Below are 20,858 nucleotides of genomic sequence, written 5' to 3'. Positions count from 1 at the left end.
GAGACCATGGCTTCAGTGGAATGGGCGTTAGGTGAGTATAACTGTGTTTTGTTATTTTTAAATAAAAACAAAGTTTTTTTTAATTTAACATAAAGGTCTTTAGTTTGGCTGTGTGTTTATTTACAATATAACTTTAGAATTAGTAATGGAGAGGCGTCTATAAAACTAATCCGTGGGCTTGATATCATCGGAGAATACAAAGATTACATCAACACCACAAATATGTACCCCAATATGTACCCCAATTTCCACTACCACAAGGCAACTGGGAAGAGCTGGGCAAAGTGCCAGGATTGGTAAAGCTGACAGCTGAGGGTTGTTGCCCGTAGGTGTCAGTTTTGCCATAATATATATATTTATAGTGCTGGCTGATTAATACTCGCTGTTATTAGTAGTTCCATCAGCTGACACCTGACGGTAGGTGAACTTTTTACCTCCAGTCACAACTGCTGGTTCACGCTGTCATCTGACAGCATGGGAGATGCGGCCCTCAGACCGGTGGTATTGATCTTACTGCAGATCAGAGCCTCTGCTATTTCTCTGCAAGTGCGAGAAACACCCGGTGTTTGGGGTGCTGAACCCGAACAGTAACACAGACTTCCTGGTGCCTGAACAGTAGGTGTTTCATATGGACCCTGAACTTTGCTGTTCAGATTTGCACATCTCTAGTACTCTGGTTGGCTGCAGTGCACAAGTGTCATACTTTCATGCAAGCTCTGGGAAACCAAGCACAGACATCACTGGCATCACGGGTTGATTGGTGTCTGTTATTTTATTTTACACTTCGGATTATCATCTCTAAAAAGGGATGTTTGGGTAGTTGGACAACCCTTTTAAATGGGTATGTATGACAGTGTCACACAGCCCATGAGTACACGTAGTTTTTTTTTTTTTTCTTTTTTTTTTTTGTAAATGGCAGAGTTTTACTTTTTTGGATTAGGATATGATGCATCAGTTAATTATTTTTAGATGTGATTAATTTATTTTATGTGTTTTTATTTTTATTTTTTTTATAGCCAACAGGTATTGGGAAGAAAAACAGGAACAGCCTCTGTTCACAAGGTCACCATAAAGATTGATGAAAGCGATGGCTCAAAACCATTGCAAATTTCCCATGAGCCTCCACTGCCAACTTGTGATTCTAAATTAATAGAAAGAGCTATGCGGGTACGTTGGTTCTCATCAATCGTTTTCTTTATTATTTATGCAGTATGATTACCTATCAGCCATCTTTTCATGTTTTATAGATTGACCATTTGTCTATAGAAAAACTGCTAATCGACAGTGTACATGCTCGATCACATCAGAAGTTACAGGAGTTAAAAGCCATCTTAAAGAATTTTAACCCAAACGACAACTGTAGGTATTTTTACACCTGATCTTCTTCCTTTACTTTTTCTTTATATATGTGCATTTAAAAACACCTACAAGATTACTTGACCAAATTGGTGCCGAGACCTGAATTATTTTACAGTTAATAAAAATTCATTAGTACCCTTGGCCTAAATCATTAATGTTGGCGTTTTAGTGGTTGCATCTCACGAGAAATGTTATTCCATTCAGGGGCTCATTACTTTTCTGGATTAAGAAACGTCGCCAGTTTTGAAGAATCTGATGGGCACTGGCTCTCCCAGGGCTCATGGGATATGTCAATCAACGCTGACGTCACTCTCCCCTCCTTCAGACAACTCCAGATTGTCGGAGGTAGTGAGAGCTGCTGCTGCAGTCACCTCTGGATCTCAAGTATGTCCATAGGAGAGGAGAGTGAAGCCAGCGCTGATACGCTGCAAGGATTGTGTGCCATATGTACATATTTTTTATTTTCTAAGAACTTGGGGTATGCTCATTTTGTCAAGGCCGTTTTCATCAGATTTATGTAAATTGAAAATTGCTTTTGTCAGTTTCAAGTCATTTCAGTGACGATTGTGGGGTTTTCCTACTTTAATAACAGAAGGATATCAATGATTTTGTCCGTGTGGATGTCTATAATTTATTGCATTCTTCTACAGTGATTGAAAAATGAAAGTCAACACCTTTACCTGTAAAGCACATCGGATATGATTGTACTGTAGAACCAAGCAAAATGTAGCCTTTTGTGTCCCCCCCCCCCCATCCATCTTTTTAGTGCAGTAAATAAACTTCCGCTGTAATGATGGTCTGAAATAAAACATAATGTATATTTAGAGTTTTTATCATAATATTTATCATAATATATATTTATAGTTTTTCTCAAGGATTTCTTTGTCTTGTAGCATTTGTGGAAACTGCCCTGCCAACCTTAGTCATCCCTATTCTAGAGCCATGCGGACGTTCAGAGTGTCTTCATGTGTTCGTAGATCTTCATTCAGGGATGTTTCAGCTCATGCTTTATGGATTTGGTAAGAGTTAGGTTCTTTTATGTATATCTATCTGTGTGTTTATGTATGTATGTATGTATGTGTGTGTGTGTGTGTGTGTGTGTGTGTATACAGTGGGGCAAAAAAGTATTTAGTCAGTCAGCAATAGTGCAAGTTCCACCACTTAAAAAGATGAGAGGCGTCTGTAATTTACATCATAGGTAGACCTCAACTATGGGAGACAAACTGAGAAAAAAAAATCCAGAAAATCACATTGTCTGTTTTTTTTTCATTTTATTTGCATATTATGGTGGAAAAGAAGTATTTGGTCAGAAACAAAATTTCATCTCAATACTTTGTGATATATCCTTTGTTGGCAATGACAGAGGTCAAACGTTTTCTGTAAGTCTTCACAAGGTTGCCACACACTGTTGTTGGTATGTTGGCCCATTCCTCCATGCAGATCTCCTCTAGAGCAGTGATGTTTTTGGCTTTTCGCTTGGCAACACGGACTTTCAACTCCCTCCAAAGGTTTTCTATAGGGTTGAGATCTGGAGACTGGCTAGGCCACTCCAGGACCTTGAAATGCTTCTTACGAAGCCACTCCTTCGTTGCCCTGGCGGTGTGCTTTGGATCATTGTCATGTTGAAAGACCCAGCCACGTTTCATCATCAATGCCCTTGCTGATGGAAGGAGGTTTGCACTCAAAATCTCACGATACATGGCCCCATTCATTCTTTCATGTACCCGGATCAGTCGTCCTGGCCCCTTTGCAGAGAAACAGCCCCAAAGCATGATGTTTCCACCACCATGCTTTACAGTAGGTATGGTGTTTGATGGATGCAACTCAGTATTCTTTTTCCTCCAAACACGACAAGTTGTGTTTCTACCAAACAGTTCCAGTTTGGTTTCATCAGACCATAGGACATTCTCCCAAAACTCCTCTGGATCATCCAAATGCTCTCTAGCAAACTTCAGACGGGCCCGGACATGTACAGGCTTAAGCAGTGGGACACGTCTGGCACTGCAGGATCTGAGTCCATGGTGGCGTAGTGTGTTACTTATGGTAGGCCTTGTTACATTGGTCCCAGCTCTCTGCAGTTCATTCACTAGGTCCCCCCGCGTGGTTCTGGGATTTTTGCTCACCGTTCTTGTGATCATTCTGACCCCACGGGGTGGGATTTTGCGTGGAGCACCAGATCGAGGGAGATTATCAGTGGTCTTGTATGTCTTCCATTTTCTAATTATTGCTCCCACAGTTGATTTCTTCACTCCAAGCTGGTTGGCTATTGCAGATTCAGTCTTACCAGCCTGGTGCAGGGCTACAATTTTGTTTCTGGTGTCCTTTGACAGCTCTTTGGTCTTCACCATAGTGGAGTTTGGAGTCAGACTGTTTGAGGGTGTGCACAGGTATCTTTTTATACTGATAACAAGTTTAAACAGGTGCCATTACTACAGGTAATGAGTGGAGGAAAGAGGAGACTCTTAAAGAAGAAGTTACAGGTCTGTGAGAGCCAGAAATCTTGATTGCTTGTTTCTGACCAAATACTTATTTTCCACCATAATATGCAAATAAAATGAAAAAAAAACAGACAATGTGATTTTCTGGATTTTTTTTTTCTCAGTTTGTCTCCCATAGTTGAGGTCTACCTATGATGTAAATTACAGACGCCTCTCATCTTTTTAAGTGGTGGAACTTGCACTATTGCTGACTGACTAAATACTTTTTTGCCCCACTGTATGTATATATATATATATATATATATATATATATATATATATATATATTATACACAGTGTGTGTGTATATATATATATATATATATATATATATATATATATGTATATAGTGCGTGTATATAAAGTATATATGTATGTATATAGTACACATGTGTTAAATGATTGTATTAACAAAATGAAATATTTTCTACTGTAGACCAGACCACGTTAGATGATATTGAGAAATCCATCAATGATGAGATGAAAAAAATAGTCCCTTGGCTACAGCAGCTTAAGTAAGTGTTATCCATATGAAGATAACTAGCACAAGAATACAGAAAATCAATGTTTTCTTTTTCAGTTATTATATTATTAAAGGGAATCTGTCAGCAGGTTTTTGCCGTTTAATCTGAGAGGAGCATGATGTGCAGGCAGTGAGCCTGATTCCAGGGATGTGTCACTTATTAGTTTGTGTGCTGCAGTTTAAATACAATCAATGTTTAATGAGCAGGAGATTAAACTACTGGACTAGATGTTTTGTGCAGACCAGTGAGACTTATTTGTGTAACCCATCCCCCACCACTGATATGGTGTACACTGGAAACTGCCAATCAGTAGTGAGGACAAAGTTAAGGGGGCTTCACACATAGCGATATCGCTAGCAATGTCGCTAAAGTGTCACCGATTTTGTGACGCAGCAGCGATATTGCTAGCGATATCGCTACATGTGATACCTCCGACCGGCTGCCCTGCTGGCTATTGCTAATCGCGCGAGAACGTCCTGGGCCGTTTCTCGTTGGCAGCTTCCTGCTGGCGCCGATGAGCGACGCGTGGACGCGGGCGGAGGACGTCATGATCGCCGCGTCTGACAGGTAAGTAACAACCGCTGCTGCGTCGCTGCTGAGATCTGCCTGTTTGGCAGCTCACTAGCGACCATTTAGCGATGCACCAGCGATCCTGACCGGGTCGTATCGTTGTCTGGATCGCTTATGCATTGCTAAATGTAACGGGGCCCTTATACACAGCCCAAATATCTTGCGCTATGTTCACACGTTGCGTTTTCCCTTCACCCATGACAGCACCACATGAGAGGGATCCGCCCCGCCAGGACAGGAACCTACTGAAACATAAGGGGCGGCACCTCTCCCCCGCTTCAGTTGGGTTCCTGTCCTGGAAAGGAATCCCTCTGACAGCGGCGGTGCCTGTCAGGATGAAAGACCCAGGGCCGTCCCGGCGTGTAGAGTCCGCAGGGCTGTCTTACCTGCGACGCCGGCCGTCGGCAGCTGGTAGCGCAGTCCCCGGGGTTTTGCCTGATTCGGGCCCCGGGTTCGTGCGGGCACGTCCTGATGTCCTCCCTTCGGAAGTTCCTCCACGTGCCGCCCTCCCGCTGCGTGCGCCCGTCCTTCGCCTGCATGCAGGGGAAGCCGGGGGCAGAGACCGGCGTCTGACGTCAGCGGCGCAGAGGATTCTGGGAGCGCGACCGCTGACGTCATCAGGACGCGACGGTCATAGCGCCGGGCGCGGCGCCGGCCAGGCGGCTGGCGGTCGCGGGGGGGAGGGGTAATGAGGGGCTCACTCACCGATAAAAGAGGGAGCAGAAGCGGCTGCAGGGGTGACAATGGCGTCTCAGGAGGATCGCTCACCGTCCCCATTGTCTCTGCCCCCATCGCAAGCTTCTGGTCGCAAGAGCCGCTCGAGCGGCAAAAGCAGCAGCCGTCCAAGTCACCGATCGAGGGATTCCTCGAGGTCAAAAGAGCGCAGAGCGCATGCTCCTTCGCAGCCTCAGAGCCCGGTATCGGTCTTTCCTGGGTGGTGAGTGATCTCCGTGAAAGTTAGACAACTTTATAATAGGCCTTCCTATGTCTTTTTTTTTCTCTCCTTCCCTTTACTTAGAGAGGCAAAAAAGCTATAAGTAAAAAGAAAAACAGAGAATGTGCAATATGCCGCAGCCCTTTAGCGAAAGATTGCCAAAAGGACTTATGTGTCAGCTGTATCCAGCGGACTATGGCTGAAGAGGTGCCGAGCCTGGCAACAAACCTCAGATCCATAATAAAATCTGAGGTACAGGGCTCGCTTAAAAAATTATTAAAAAAGAAGAGCAAGAGTAGGAAAGCCTCCCCGAGTTCCTTGTCAGGCTCCTCTTCTTCAGAGTATCAAGTGGAGCACGGGTCATCTTCATCCTCAGACAGTGATACGGGGGGCAGACCTTGCTTTCCAGTAGAAGATACGGACGCTCTCCTTAAAGCCATCAGGTCCACTATGGGCCTGCAGGAGGAGAAAATAGAGAGATCGCTGGAGGATGTAATGTTTGGCGGCCTGCAAGAAAGGAAGAAGCGTACCTTTCCGGTCAATGACAAGGTTCAGGCCCTAATCGAGAGAGAGTGGAAGAAACCGGAGAGGTCAGGTAGCCTTCCCTCCTCTTCAAAGCGAAGATACCCCTTTGAGGCTAAGGACACGGACGTCTGGGACAAGGTCCCAAAGATTGACGCGGCAGTGTCTAGGTCTTCTAAGAAGTCGGCCCTGCCCCTGGAGGATTCAGGGGTTTTGAGAGATCCCTTGGATAAAAAAGCGGACTCATACCTAAGGCACACTTGGGAGGCAGCGGCAGGGGGTCTGAAACCAGCAATAGCCGGCACCTGTACAGCCCGGTCATTAATGGTCTGGTTGCAACAACTTGAAGAAAAATTAGTCTCCAAAGTACCAAGAGAAAAAATATTAGGAGAAATGTACCTGCTACACGGAGCTGCCGCCTTCTTGGCTGACACCTCCGCCGACTCAATGAGGTTAACGGCAAGAGCAGCGGGGCTATCGAACGCCGCAAGACGGGCGTTATGGCTCAAAGGCTGCCCTGGGGACATTCAATCTAAAGCAAAATTATGCTCGTTACCATGTGATGGGCAGTTCCTGTTTGGAAAAAACCTGGATGACATCCTGGAGAAAGCCGGTGATAAAAAGAAGGGCTTCCCCAGATTCATGGGTGATCAAAGAAGACCGCCCTTTCGGAGGGGAAGGTTCAATCGAGGCCGTCCCCCGGGAGAGCGAAAAAGGTGGGACGACAAGAGGAAAAAAGAACCAGGGTTCATGTTTGGGGGAACTTCCTCAACCGCCAAAAAATCCCCGCAATGACACCAGCCCTCCTGTGGGGGGAAGATTGAGGTTCTTTTCCCAAGAATGGGAGAAAATATCGGCCAACAATTGGATTCTGAACATTATAAAGAATGGCCTAAAAATCCCCTTCTTCCAGCATCCAAGAGCTTCATTTGTGGTAACCCCCATCAGGAAGGAACCAGGAGAGCAGTTAGCCATAGAGACAGAAATCTTAGGACTGTTGGAGAAACGAGTTCTGATAGAGGTCCCAAAAGATCAAGAGAGAAGGGGGTTCTATTTTCCCCTCTTCCTAATAAAAAAAACCCGATCTTTCCTTCAGAACAATAATAAATCTCAGGCGCCTCAATCAATGGATCATAAACCAAACATTCAAAATGGAATCAGTGACTTCGGCCATAAAGCTGTTACACCACAACTGCTTCATGGCCGTAATAGATTTGAAGGATGCCTATTACCATATCCCGATGCACCAAGAATACCAGAAATACCTGAGGGTAGCCCTATACATCCAGGGCGACCTCAGGCATTTTCAATTTACAGCTCTTCCGTTCGGCATCTCCATAGCGCCAAGGATTTTTACAAAAGTAATAGCAGAGATGACAGCTTTCCTTCGAATCCACAATGTGATTATGGTGCCTTACTTGGACGATTTTCTGGTCATTGGCAATTCAGAACATCACTTCGCACATCAGGTAGACAAGATAACAGAGACCCTGCAAAAACTGGGTTGGATGGTAAACTTAAAAAAATCAAAACTTCAACCCCTAAGGAAACAGACATTTCTAGGTTTTGTCTTGGACTCCGACCGACAAGTTTGTCTCTTGCCAGAGAAAAAACTAGAGAAGGTGAGAGAAATGACTCTTACGGCAATACAGCATCCTCACATGACCCTAAGAAAGGCAATGTCCCTGTTGGGCACGCTAACAGCCTGTATCCCAGCGGTCAACTGGGCACAGTTTCATACCCGTCAACTGCAGGCGGAAATCTTGTCAGCCCAGAGACGATTAAAAGGGTATTTAGAAGGGAAGCTGGAACTTTCCGAAAGGGGGAAAAACTCTCTCACTTGGTGGCTAGACGGCACAAATTTAGCAGGGGGGACTTTGTGGCACAGGCCCGTGTCCGATGTAATATTGACAGACGCAAGCTCCTCGGGATGGGGGGCACACCTGAGAGAACATCTAGCCCAAGGGTCCTGGAGTCACATAGAGCAGAAGGCTTCCTCCAACTTAAGAGAGTTGAGAGCGATAAACAGAGCCCTAGATACATTCATTCCCATGTTACAGGGCCAAAACGTTCGAATTATGTCAGACAACAGGGTGGCAGTGGCGTATGTCAACCACCAGGGAGGGACAAGGTCAAACTCCCTAATGGACGAAGCCAAAAGAATCTTCCTCAACGCAGAACAACATCTAACCTCCTTGAAGGCCCTACATATCAAAGGGACAGAAAATGTTCAAGCCGACTTTCTAAGCCGCAACAAGTTAAAACAGGGAGAGTGTGCCTTAAATCGGGTAATATTCCAAAGGATAGTACAGTTATGGGGGCAGCCGGTAATCGACCTCTTTGCCACCAAAAGCAACCGGCAAGTAAAGAAGTTCTGCTCATTGAACCCAGGGGAAAACCCGTGGGCAGTAGATGCTCTACAAATCCCGTGGTCGTTCAAACTGGGCTATGCCTTTCCCCCAGTAGCGTTAATCCCGGCAGTGATAAAAAAGATAAGAGACGAGCAAGCCAGAGTAATCCTCATAGCCCCGTTCTGGCCAAAAAGGCCGTGGTTTTCACTGCTACAAATGATGTCTCTCTCGGACCCGTGGGTACTGCCAGAAATTCCAGATTTATTAGCTCAGGGGCCGATATTCCACAAACAAGTCAAGGGGCTCCATCTGACGGCGTGGAATTTGAGAGGGCACTTTTGAGAGATAAAGGGTTTTCCCCGGGATTGGTGACTACTCTAATGAAAAGTAGAAAACCAATAACAACCAACATATATGGCAGGACGTGGAAGAAATTCCTACAATTCCTGGGAAAACCGTTAGGTCAAGAACCTCCAATCGAGTCCATCTTGGAGTTCTTGCAGGCAGGCCTAGAGCTAGGTTTGGCGGTAAATACCCTCAAAGTACAGGTTTCAGCGCTGGGGGCATTATACAATTGCAATATAGTGGCAAACAGATGGGTAGCCAGGTTTATAAAATCTTGCCACAGATCTAGGCCAATTTCCTTACCGAAAATAGCTCCATGGGATCTAAATCTGGTACTGGAATCCCTTACGAAGGAGCCGTTTGAACCCTTACAGCAGATTTCAACTAAAAATCTCACCCTAAAAACCATCATTCTGGTAGCTCTAACGTCGGCACGTAGGGTTAGTGACTTGCAGGCCCTTTCAGTCAACCCGCCATATACACAGATATACCAGGATAGGGTGGTTATGAGAACAGACCCTGCTTACTTGCCGAAAGTAGTAACTAACTTTCACCGAAACCAAGAAATTGTCCTCCCTTCCTTTTGCGAGAATCCAAAAAACCCAGGGGAGGAAAAGTTTCATAGCCTAGACGTTAAAAGAGCCTTAGTAGAGTATATGTCTATAACCAGCCAGTGGAGGAGGTCCCAGTCCCTATTTGTAGCCTTCCAGGGTGCTAGGAAAGGTTATGGAGTGTCAAAGGGGACTATTGCCCGATGGATTAGGGAGGCCATTAGTGTAGCCTATTCAGTTAGTGGCGTCCCGGTTCCTGACGGCATCAAGGCTCCTTCCACCAGAGCCGTGGCGACCTCCTGGGCTGAGAAAGCAGAGGTATCAATAGAGCAAATTTGTAAGGCCGCTACCTGGGCCTCACCCTCAACTTTCTTTAGACACTATAGACTAAATCTATCCTCCTCGGCTGACTTGACCTTTGGTAGAAGGGTGCTGCAAGCGGTGGTCCCTCCCTAAGGTGTCGAAGTCTCCAGAATCTCTCATGTGGTGCTGTCATGGGTGAAGGGAAAACCACCATGGTTACTTACCGGTAGCCGGTTTTTCCGGAACCCATGACAGCACCCGTATTATTCCCTCCCTTTTTCACCGTTTGGGTGTGCACAATAGTCGGGTGTTTTTGCGTGATGTGGTGTTGGATAAATATGTAACTAACCGGGAAGTCCTCTCAAATGCTCTGTAATCCAACTGAAGCGGGGGAGAGGTGCCGCCCCTTATGTTTCAGTAGGTTCCTGGCGGGGCGGATCCCTCTCATGTGGTGCTGTCATGGGTTCCGGAAAAACCGGCTACCGGTAAGTAACCATGGTGGTTTTTGCTGCGTTTTAATGGAAATTACTCTGTCGCCTTATTGGGGGACACAGAACCGTGGGTGTTATGCTGCTGTCCACTAGGAGGCGACACTATGCATAATCTGAAAAAGATTAACTTTGGCTCCTCCTCTGCAGTATACACCCCTGGACGGCGTCAGCCTTCTCCAGTTTTTGCTTAGTGTCGCAGGAGGCACACCTAAGATTTTTTTTTTTTACTCCGTCTTTTTTTTTTCCAAAGGACTACAGATGAAGAAAAGAGGGTCTCCAGCGAGACTCCCGGCATGGCTCCCTCCTCGGTCCCCTATTAGGGGTACCCGGTTGAGGTCGAGGTAGCTATTTCCCATGTCGCTCCCTCACCAGTCCCTCGGGTACTGGTTCGAGGTCGAGACCCCCCTCCTTCCTCAGTTCCGTCCGGCTCTGGGTCGAGGTCGAGGCGACGATGAAGCCCCCTGACGGTGATAGCAGCACTCTCCCTAATTCCCCTCTGGGGGTATTAGGTTGAGACACCGCAGGTAGGGCCTGTACCAGGGACCCCAGTCCACCTGTGGGCTCCTTTTGGGACCGGGGGAGGTGCAGCGAGGCACGGCACTTATCAGAGACCAGGCTCCCTGCGCCCCGGTCTCTGCAGCAATGGCGCCCCAAGGGACCCTCCACAGGGCCCCAGTCACATATATGGCCCCACCGCCAGCCCTCCTTTCATTCTGCGCCGTCCTGGAGCCCTGCTGGGCAGGAGACCTCAAATTTAGGCCGTGGCTTCGGCCTAGCCGAAGTCGCCGCCCCATTCCCGCCCCCCGGATGACGAAGATGACACTGCAGTGTCATAGAAGGGGCGGATCGAGGCAGGAGGGGCGCCCTTTTACATGGCCCAGCGCGCCTTTTTCCAGCTCTCCGCCCCCTTCCCTCTCCACCTCAGAATCCGGTGGCCATCTTGCTGCACCTGGAAGAACGCAGCACAGCAGTCTCCGGGGGGCACAGGACGTGGGACTTATCAGCGCTGGACCTAAGGGGGAGCACCAGTGGGGTAAGATCACAGCTGGGTCCTTGGTACTCAGCTGTGAATTCCTATACCCTATAGCGCTCTCCTACTCCTTTCCTCTGCGTAGATATCCCTGTAGGGCCTCCACTAATCAGCCTAGGTACTATGTCGGGCTCAAGGAAAAGAACCAGGCAAGACTGCTTTTATGCAGTCTGCACAGCCTGCAAGGCCACTCTCTCCAGCGGCAGCACGTACCCGCACTGCCGGGATTGTACCCAAAAAACAGGATCAGAACCCCAAGAAGTCCCTACCAACGCTTCTGCGACTGCTACTGCGCCGGAATGGGCGACTCAGATGTCGCAGTCTATGACACAATCTATAGATAACCTGACCTCCACATTACTGCAGGCTCTGCAGGGTCATGTCTCGGCTATGAACGTTACCCAGCAAGGGGACGTCCGGTCTCATGATCAGGGCGCTTCCGACAGTTCGAGGCGTAAGCGGACCCACAAATCGCGTTCATCTGCGTCCTCACATAGCAATAGGTCTTCCCCCTCCAGGGAAAGACACAGTGGCCTCAGGTCACCGAGGCCGTCACCTGATAGAAAAGGACAATGCGGATCTCCACAACGATCCCAGACCACGGGAAACCTCTGCTCTAGTTCGCCCGCTAGGGAGCTCCTTAGCGATGCGCAGGACTCAGAGGGCATATGTGACTCCAATTCAGAAACAGAGAATGCTTTGCTCCCTTGTCCCCCTAGCAATACTGCGATAGTTGAGGATATCGTCTCTTCCATCCTTCGGGTGCTGGACATTTCAGATCCAACCCCGGAAGCACCAGAACACAAGATTTCCTTTGAAAGTGTTCAGAAACCATCGAAGGTCTTCCCTAATCACCCAGAATTTCAAAAAATCCTTTCTAAGCATTTTTCGCAGCCTGAGAAAAAATTCGCCAATCGCAAGTATTTGGAAGCAAAATACCCCTTTCCACAGAAAGACACCAAGGATTGGACAGATCCGCCTGAAGTGGACCCTCCAGTCTCTAGGCAGGCAGCACAAACGCTTCTCTCGCTGCCGGACAGTTCAACCCTCAAGGACACAGCAGACAGACAAGTTGAACGCATGGCTCGTTCAATCTTTGAAGCGGCAGGTGCCTCTTTGGCTCCCGCATTTGCTTCAGTTTGGGCAGCCAAGGCCATCATGGCTTGGGCTGATCTATTGCAAAAGGGCCTTCAAGCTTCAAATCCTCAGCTGGTGGACCAGGCGGTGCAAATTGCAGTGGTGGCAGATTACATGGTCCATGCAGCGTTGGACTCTGCAAGAGGAATAGCGGGAATAGCATCAAACGCCATCACAATCCGGCGTATTCTCTGGCTAAGAGAATGGAAAGCGGATCCGGCCTCAAAAAAGTCCCTAACAAATCTCCCGTTCTTCAGTGGCCGTCTTTTCGGTGAAAAGCTGGATACAATGATATCCAATGCTACCGGGGGCAAAAGTACTTCCCTCCCTCAACTAAGACCAAAACGCACGTTTAAAAGGCGTAATCAATCTCTTTTCCGATCCTTTCGGAATTCTTCAGGCTGGTCCGTCTCACGCCCAGCACAAAACCGTAATCGTTCCCCCCCGCAGGGACGACACACGTGCGGCACAGAGGCCGGACAGGAACTGGCAATCAAAGGCAAGCCAGGCAAAACCTAAAGGAGGAAAACCTCAGACTTTTCCCTCATCCTGACTCATGCCCTCTGGAATACACCCCACTTGTAGGCGGACGACTGCTACTCTTTCAGCAGGTCTGGCTGCCTATTACAGAAGACAAGTGGGTCAAGGAAATAGTGTCTTCAGGATAGAAAATCGAGTTTACTACCAGCCCACCGCACAGGTTTTTTTCCCTCTGTCCCTCCAAAATCCCCACTCAAAGCTCAGGCCTTCCGTCAAGCGGTTTCTTCCCTCCTGCGAGCAGGAGTCATAGTGCTAGTCCCAGCAGAAGAGCGCTTCCGAGGGTTCTACTCCAACCTGTTCGTGGTGCCCAAGAAGGGAGGCAGCGTCCGACCCATACTAGACCTCAAGCAACTCAACAAGTACGTTCGAGTTCGTCACTTCCGCATGGAATCCCTCCGGTCAATCGTTGCGTCTATGGAAAAAGGAGAATATCTTGCCTCCATAGACATACAGGACGCATACCTGCATATACCGATTGCTCCCGCCCATCAGAGGTTTCTCAGATTCGCAATCAACCAAGACCATTACCAGTTTGTGGCCCTCCCGTTCGGTCTCGCCACGGCTCCCAGAACATTTACAAAGGTCATGGCAGCTACCATGGACGTTCTGCACTCCAGAGGCATAGTAGTCGTTCCATACCTGGACGACCTTCTCATCAAGGCCCCCACCCTCAAGGACTGCGAGGTCAACGTCTCGATCACGATCGACACTCTGACGCGCCTGGGATGGTTAGTCAATTTACAGAAGTCCTCGACTACCCCTAGTCAGTCTCTGACCTTCCTGGGGATGCTATTCGACACCTCCAAGGGTCTGGTGATCCTCCCCAGGGACAAGGCACTGGCTCTCCGTCTGGGAGTTCACACACTCCTCCGCAAGTCCCCCAGATCTCTCCGGTATGCCATGAGAGTACTTGGCAGGATGGCAGCAGCAATGGAGGCGGTGCCATTTGCCTAGTTTCACCTCAGACCCCTTCAACTGGCCATCCTCAAGTCCTGGGACTGGAATCCGTTCTCCCTCGACAGGGAGTTCCAATTATCAGCAAACACCAGGAGGTCCCTGCACTGGTGGCTCAAGCCAACCTCGCTTGCAAGGGGAAAATCCTTTCTCTCCGGTCAATGGAAGGTTTTGACCACCGACGCAAGCCTTATGGGTTGGGGCGCGGTGCACCTACATCACAGAGCGCAAGGCAGGTGGTCACCAAGGGAATCGACCATGCCCATCAACATCCTGGAAATTCGGGCCATCTTCCTGGCGTTGAAAGCCTTCCATCACTTGCTGGCAGACTCTCATATCAGAGTACAGTTGGGCAATGCCACGGCAGTGGCATACGTGAACCATCAAGGCGGCACCCACAGCATCCCGGCGATGACCGAAGTAACACGTATCCTACAATGGGCGGAGGCTGCAAGGTCGGTACTCTCCGCGGTCCACATTCCGGGTGTGGACAACTGGGAAGCCGGCTATCTCAGCCGACAAGGAATGGACTCGGGGGAATGGTCTCTCCATCCCGAAGTCTTCTGTCAGATCTGTCATCGTTGGGGGACCCCGGACGTGGTTCTGATGGCATCCCATCTCAATGCCAAGGTTCCCAATTTCATGGCCAGGACGCGCGATCCGCGGTCGCTCGGAGCAGATGCCCTGGTTCAGGACTGGACCCAGTTCCAGCTTCTGTACATTTTTCCACCCCTCCCCCTGATCTCCAGAGTCCTGAGTAAGATCAAACAAGAGGGTGTTCCCACCATTCTGATCGCTCCAGACTGGCCCAGGCGTACATGGTACGCCGACGTCGTGCAACTCGCAGCAGACGCTCCCTGGCGTCTCCCCACACGTCCCGACCTCCTGTCACAAGGCCCGTTCTTCCACCAGAACTCAGGGGCTCTCAATTTGCCGGCGTGGCCATTGAGACCTGGGTTTTGACCCAAGCAGGTTTTTCACCGGACGTTGTTAAAACCATGATCAGGGCTCGAAAGCCAACTTCAGCCAGGATTTACTATCGTACCTGGAAGGTTTTCTTCACATGGTGCGACTCTCGTGGGCAGATTCCACTTCCCTATTCTCCTCCAAAGGTCCTCGGTTTCCTTCAGTCAGGCCTGGACGCCGGGCTATCCCTGGGCTCGCTGAAGAGCCAGGTGTCAGCGCTTTCAGTGCTCTTTCAGAGGCGTATTTTTAACAAGCCGCAAGTGAAGACTTTTCTCCAAGGGGTTTCCCGATTTGGTTCCCCCCTACAAACGTCCGTTGGAGACGTGTGACCTCAACCTGGTCTTGACAGCACTACAGTCACCTCCTTTTGAACCCCTTAGGGTGGTCTCACTCCGCTTTCTATCACAAAGTGGTTTTCCTGGTGGCAATCACCTCACTACGCAGGGCGTCTGAACTTTCAGCTCTTTCCTGCAGACAACCCTTCCTGGTTTTTCATCAGGACAAGGTGGTTCTCCGTACAGTACCATCCTTCCTTCCGAAGGTCGTGTCCAGCTTCCACCTCAATGAGGAAATATCACTCTCGTCTCTTTGCCCGGCTCCCGTTCATAGGGTAGAGAAGGCTCTGCATACGCTTGACCTTGTCAGGGCATTGCGTATTTACGTGTCTAGGACTGCTCCCTTCCGGAAGTCTGATTCACTTTTCCTTCTTCCAGAAGGCGTTCGCAAGGGCCTACCGGCTTCCAAAGCCACCCTTGCTAGGTGGATCAAATCCACCATTCAAGAGGCTTACCGCCTCAACAATTCTCCCCTTCAGGCCGATATCACGGCACACTCTACGCGGGCAGTAGGGGCCTCTTGGGCCATTCGGCATCAAGCCTCAGCACATCAAGTGTGTAAGGCAGCCACTTGGACTAGCCTGCACACATTCACAAAACACTACAGAGTGCATACCCAGTCCTCAGCGGATGCGAGCCTGGGTAGACGGGTCCAGCAGGCGGCAGTACCCCAAGTCTAGGGGACTGTCAGCACAAAATTCGTCCACTGCTTCCCACCCAGGGACTGCTTTGGGACGTCCCACGGTTCTGTGTCCCCCAATAAGGCGACAGAGTAAAGGAGATTTTTGTGTACTCACCGTAAAATTTCTTTCTCTTAGCCTTTAATTGGGGAACACAGCTCCCACCCTGTTGCCCTTGCGGGCCGTTGTTACGGTTGGGTTCTCATATTGTTGTTTGAGCCTGTTAATAGTAGCCTTTTTTTTTACAGGCATGGTTATGTTTCTGGTATATTCCTCCTAATGCTTTTGCACAAAACTGGAGAAGGCTGACGCCGTCCAGGGGTGTATACTGCAGAGGAGGAGCCAAAGTTAATCTTTTTCAGATTATGCATAGTGTCGCCTCCTAGTGGACAGCAGCATAACACCCACGGTTCTGTGTTCCCCAATTAAAGGCTAAGAGAAAGAGATTTTACGGTGAGTACACAAAAATCTCCTTTTTAAGCTGCTTTTTAAAGTGTATGACATTTCAGAAATCTCATGCACACACATTGGTTTTATTTTCCTGACTGATTTGGAAAACTGCTGTGTTTTTGAAAACTGCAGCATGCTCCTTTTAACTTTTTTTTTCTGTGTATTTTGCAGCATTTTTTCACCCATGGGAAACAATGGGTAGGTACAAAAACGCAGCAAAAAAATGCAGGTATCAGCTTTTGGTACAAAAACCTAAGGAAGATCATGTTTTTCGGGACACTAAACTCTATCAACATGCACAAGCGACAACAAAACCTGCCAGGAGAGCAGGTTTTGCCTATGGGAAGAAAAATATGGCAAAAATGCAGCGTGTGATCATAGCCTTAGATCTGCTACATCTACATCAAACAAAACAGGGATTCTATCAAAACTACACCAAGCAGTCCAGTAAAGTGGAAACAGACTCTCGGTCTGTACATTATGCTGCTATCAGATTCTACAGTAAAAACCTGCTGACAGATTCCCTAGAATTGTATTTTTGATGGCATGTCATGGATGATCTGTGCTTGCTATCTTTTATAGTTACTGTGTCCGTTCCATTGGCCAGTCCAATCCATGGTCATAGGCCAGCTTTTGTTTTATACGAGCCCACTCGGGATCTCTGATTTTTTTTTTTTTCGTCTCTCCTTTAGGTTCTGGCTTGGACAGCAGCGTTGTAAGCATTCGGTGAAGCATCTGCCCACTGTCTGCAGTGAATCTTTGCATTTGACAAACTTTGCCAGCCATCCTATTAGCAATCTTTCCAAACATAAGCTCTTCATTAAACTTACTCGTCTTCCGCAGTACTACATAGTAAGTTCTTTCTTTCTTTTTTATTAATTCCATGTCACTCTTCTATCACAGAAATAAGAGAACATGTGTGATACAAGTACACTAGGCTGGTAAGAGAAAATGCTGCATTATTTTTATTAACGCAACAGATGTTTTCTCTCCGAATCTCTTCTATTTCTGTGTCTAGGTAGTGGAGATGCTCGAGGTTCCCAGTAACCCAACGGATTTGGACTATAGATACCACTTTTTGTCGGTCACTCACCCTGACGGAGAAGAGAACCCTCCGACTGCTCTTCTGCTGCAGCGATTCAAGACTAATGTTGATGAGCTGTCTTTCGATGGAACATGGCGAAAGCAAGTCAAAGCAGGCTGTAAACGCAAAGTAAATATTTAAGCATCATATGGAAAGATAGGGTTTAGCCAAGCACAGCAGCATCATGAAAAATGTCTAATCCATTATTGATATTTTCATTGTTAAATTGTTAAATGTCATTAATTTCTTGCAGCTCTCTGGTGATCAGGGTTCTCCGGCATCTAAGAAGCCAAAACGGACAGGAGAAATGTGTGCCTTTAATAAAGTGCTCGCTCACTTTGTGGCCATGTGTGACTCCAACATGCCGTTTATTGGACTTAGAACAGAAGTAAGTGATAATGAGCTTTGTTTTCTGACAGTATTTCCTGTACAAAAGACTTCTTACTTACAGGACTAAAATCCGATTAACCCGGGTAACCAAATACAGAAGCTAATTTTCAATTATTTTGCTTACAATGCCATAATTACTTATGTATATCTGTTTTGTGGCTACATTGACTTTATTGTAAAGGCAATATGGTTGTGCTAAATCCTTCGAAATACATGCATATGAATAATTTCCTTGAGAAACTACGGTAATAAAGATTTAGTATAGCTGTAAGTAATCATAAAGTGTTCATCTTTGAATACCAGAGTAGCTCTATTTTAGTACCGTACTTAATTCTTAATTCTTTTAATTATTTTTTAAGCACATTCAGACATCTAAAACTGTATGAGGCTATTCTTTTTTTGTATGATTTGTATTCTTCATTTTAACACTACTGCAATGAAATCTGGTTTTCTTTTTATGAACATCATTAGCATTATCTAATGTTTTTTTTTTTTGTCACACTAGGGAGCTTTGCAATGCCAAACATTGTAGCCCATCAATGAACCACTGACAGATAGTTGACAGTCCTGGTGTCTAGTTAGACTGCCAGCTGCCCTCATGATCCACAGGCATGCTGTGGTTATATTGGGGCACAAATGGTGTGTGGTCACTATTGCTCATGGCAGTTAAAGGGTTCATGATGTAGTAGTGCTCCAGTAATGCTGCTGGCACCGCCCTATGATTGCTGCTGTAAAGTGAGATGGCAGGGCTTTGCAGCATTGCCATATTGAAGAGCTTAGCACAGTGATGTATATTGTGTGCCACAGGGCTGTGCAATTTATTTTCCCTAGAGGCCACATGAGAGACCGTGACTGCTGTGGAGGGCCGAAGCAATAGGCTGAAATTAATTCTGCTCAATATTAATATTAACATGTTTAATTACAATTAATATCAATATAAATTGATAATTCTATCACTTATTATTGAGTAGAAATAATTATGTTGACATCCCCCCTATATACCGTGTGAGCCAACACATAGCACCCCTTATGTACAGTATGAGGCCTCACAGTCCCACCTATATACATCAATAGCCCCCACACAGCCCCCCTATACACAGCATGAGCTCCAACGCCACGCCCCCTATAAACAGCAAACCAAAAAGGCCCCCTATAAACAGTATGAGCCCCCTATATACAGTATGTATCCACACACAGCCCTCCCCAGTATACAGTATGATCCAGGTAGAGGTGCAATCGGATCAAGGGCGGCATCATGATGCGGCCCATGGGACAGTGTTTCTCTAGTCACCTTCCACGACGGCAGCATCGGAGGATGTCTCCCCGCCCTAATGGGGGACAGGAAATGCACAAGAGGTTAAATAACCCGCCAGTGTTTTTCCTGTCCCCTATGGGGCATGAAGAGGTCCGGATAGTGCTGCCGTGGCCGGCGACCGGAGGCACTCTTCGAAATACCTGGAAGCCGGGCGGCCGACGGTCGGGGGCTCCGCTCTCCTCTGTCTGGCAGGCCGCTCCCGTCTCCGCTGCGGCATGACTCGGGACCCCCACCCGCCTCTCCTGTGCCCCCCCCAGCGGGGTAAAGTGAGGCAGCGACGTGCGGCCGGGGTCCTCGATGAGCTCCCCGGTGTCCTCCCCACAGCGGCTGGCGCACACGCGCACCGGAAGTGACGCGGTGCCGAACTTCCGGTTCATCATCCCAGTGTTCTGGATGGAGCGCTTAAGCGACCAATATGGCGGCCGCCGATAGGGGCTGGAGGCGTCTCGGGCCTGAACTAATCTATGGCCCCCTCTCCCACTGATCGGCCACCAAGGCGAACCGGGACCAAGGGGGCGGAGCCAGCGGCCCCAGGAGGGGCGGAGGACGGGACGACCGCGGATAGCTGTGGAATCAGCCGCAAGGAGGGGTGATCTAGATTACCACCACCTGTGGACCAGGGGAGGAGGAGCATAGAACACGCTGATGGACCTTGGCTATTAAAACCCTCGTCGAGGGCGTCCAGGTTAGGCCATTTCTGCACTGGTGACTGTGACAGACTGACCATGGATGGTGATAAGCCCTCTCGATCTGCTTCTGCGGAGCCCAGCTTTCACCCTCCCTCCTACTGTAAGTAGCAGGGTGGGTCCCCCTTTATTCTGTCTGGGTGGTCTCTGAGGTGACTTAGCATGCCTTCTCTCTCTGTTTTAGGGAGAAAAGGCCCCTGACCCCATAAAAAAACCAAACCGCCAGTGTGTGTGTGGTACCAAACTTCCCTCAACACATAGGAAGAAACTGTCAGCCCTGCACGGATGACGTAATACGTGCAGAGCAGCCCTCCCTACTGGACAGTATAAAAACCCTCATCAAACAAGAAGTCCAAACTTCTATGATGACTGTTGCCCAGGCCCCGACACCACAGCCCCCTCCTGCTAGGAAAAGGAAAGCGGCCCCTGTGGAATCTGACTCGGACTCGGGCGAAATTGATACCTCTAACTCAGAGGATGCATGGGAGAATGAGAGTTCCACTTCCGCCCCCAAACCCGATAACAAGGAATACTACTTCTCGTCTGAGGACATGGGGGATTTAGTTAGTATGGTAACACAGGGTTATTATAAACTTAAAGCCCTTAAGCCAAGTGGTGAAGTACAGGCGATTCAAGATGGAGTCGGTCAAGACAGCAATCCCTCTCATAGGACAAGATTGGGTGATGGCTACAATAGACCTGAGGGACGCTTACTACCACGTCCCGATTCATCCAGACCACAGGAGATTCCTCAGGTTTGCGGTATCTCAGGGGTCCCAGGCCAACCACTACCAATTCAACGTCCTACCGTTTGGAGTGTCATCAGCCCCTCATGTATTTACCAAGGTGATGGCAGAGGCAATG

The 20,858-nt window shown here is 48.1% G+C and overlaps 1 protein-coding gene across 3 annotated transcripts in view; it reads left to right on the top strand.

Moving 5' to 3' along the window:
- The window catches only part of MED14 (mediator complex subunit 14), a 102,894-nt gene that overhangs the window by 22,509 nt on the left and 59,527 nt on the right, over nucleotides 1–20,858 (top strand). For all 3 annotated transcript variants that reach the window (XM_073566028.1, XM_073566029.1, XM_073566030.1), the window contains exons 9-15: nucleotides 1,017–1,167; nucleotides 1,248–1,359; nucleotides 2,253–2,378; nucleotides 4,273–4,351; nucleotides 17,212–17,371; nucleotides 17,538–17,732; nucleotides 17,857–17,991. In XM_073566028.1, the coding sequence (XP_073422129.1) occupies nucleotides 1,017–1,167; nucleotides 1,248–1,359; nucleotides 2,253–2,378; nucleotides 4,273–4,351; nucleotides 17,212–17,371; nucleotides 17,538–17,732; nucleotides 17,857–17,991 (958 nt within the window). The remainder of the gene's footprint in view (nucleotides 1–1,016; nucleotides 1,168–1,247; nucleotides 1,360–2,252; nucleotides 2,379–4,272; nucleotides 4,352–17,211; nucleotides 17,372–17,537; nucleotides 17,733–17,856; nucleotides 17,992–20,858) is intronic.

This window comes from Dendrobates tinctorius, unplaced genomic scaffold (assembly GCF_039654945.1).
Source record: "Dendrobates tinctorius isolate UK_male_01 unplaced genomic scaffold, ASM3965494v1 ptg000016l, whole genome shotgun sequence".
Lineage (NCBI taxonomy): Eukaryota > Metazoa > Chordata > Amphibia > Anura > Dendrobatidae > Dendrobates > Dendrobates tinctorius.
This window is presented reverse-complemented; position numbering and strand designations above follow the sequence as displayed.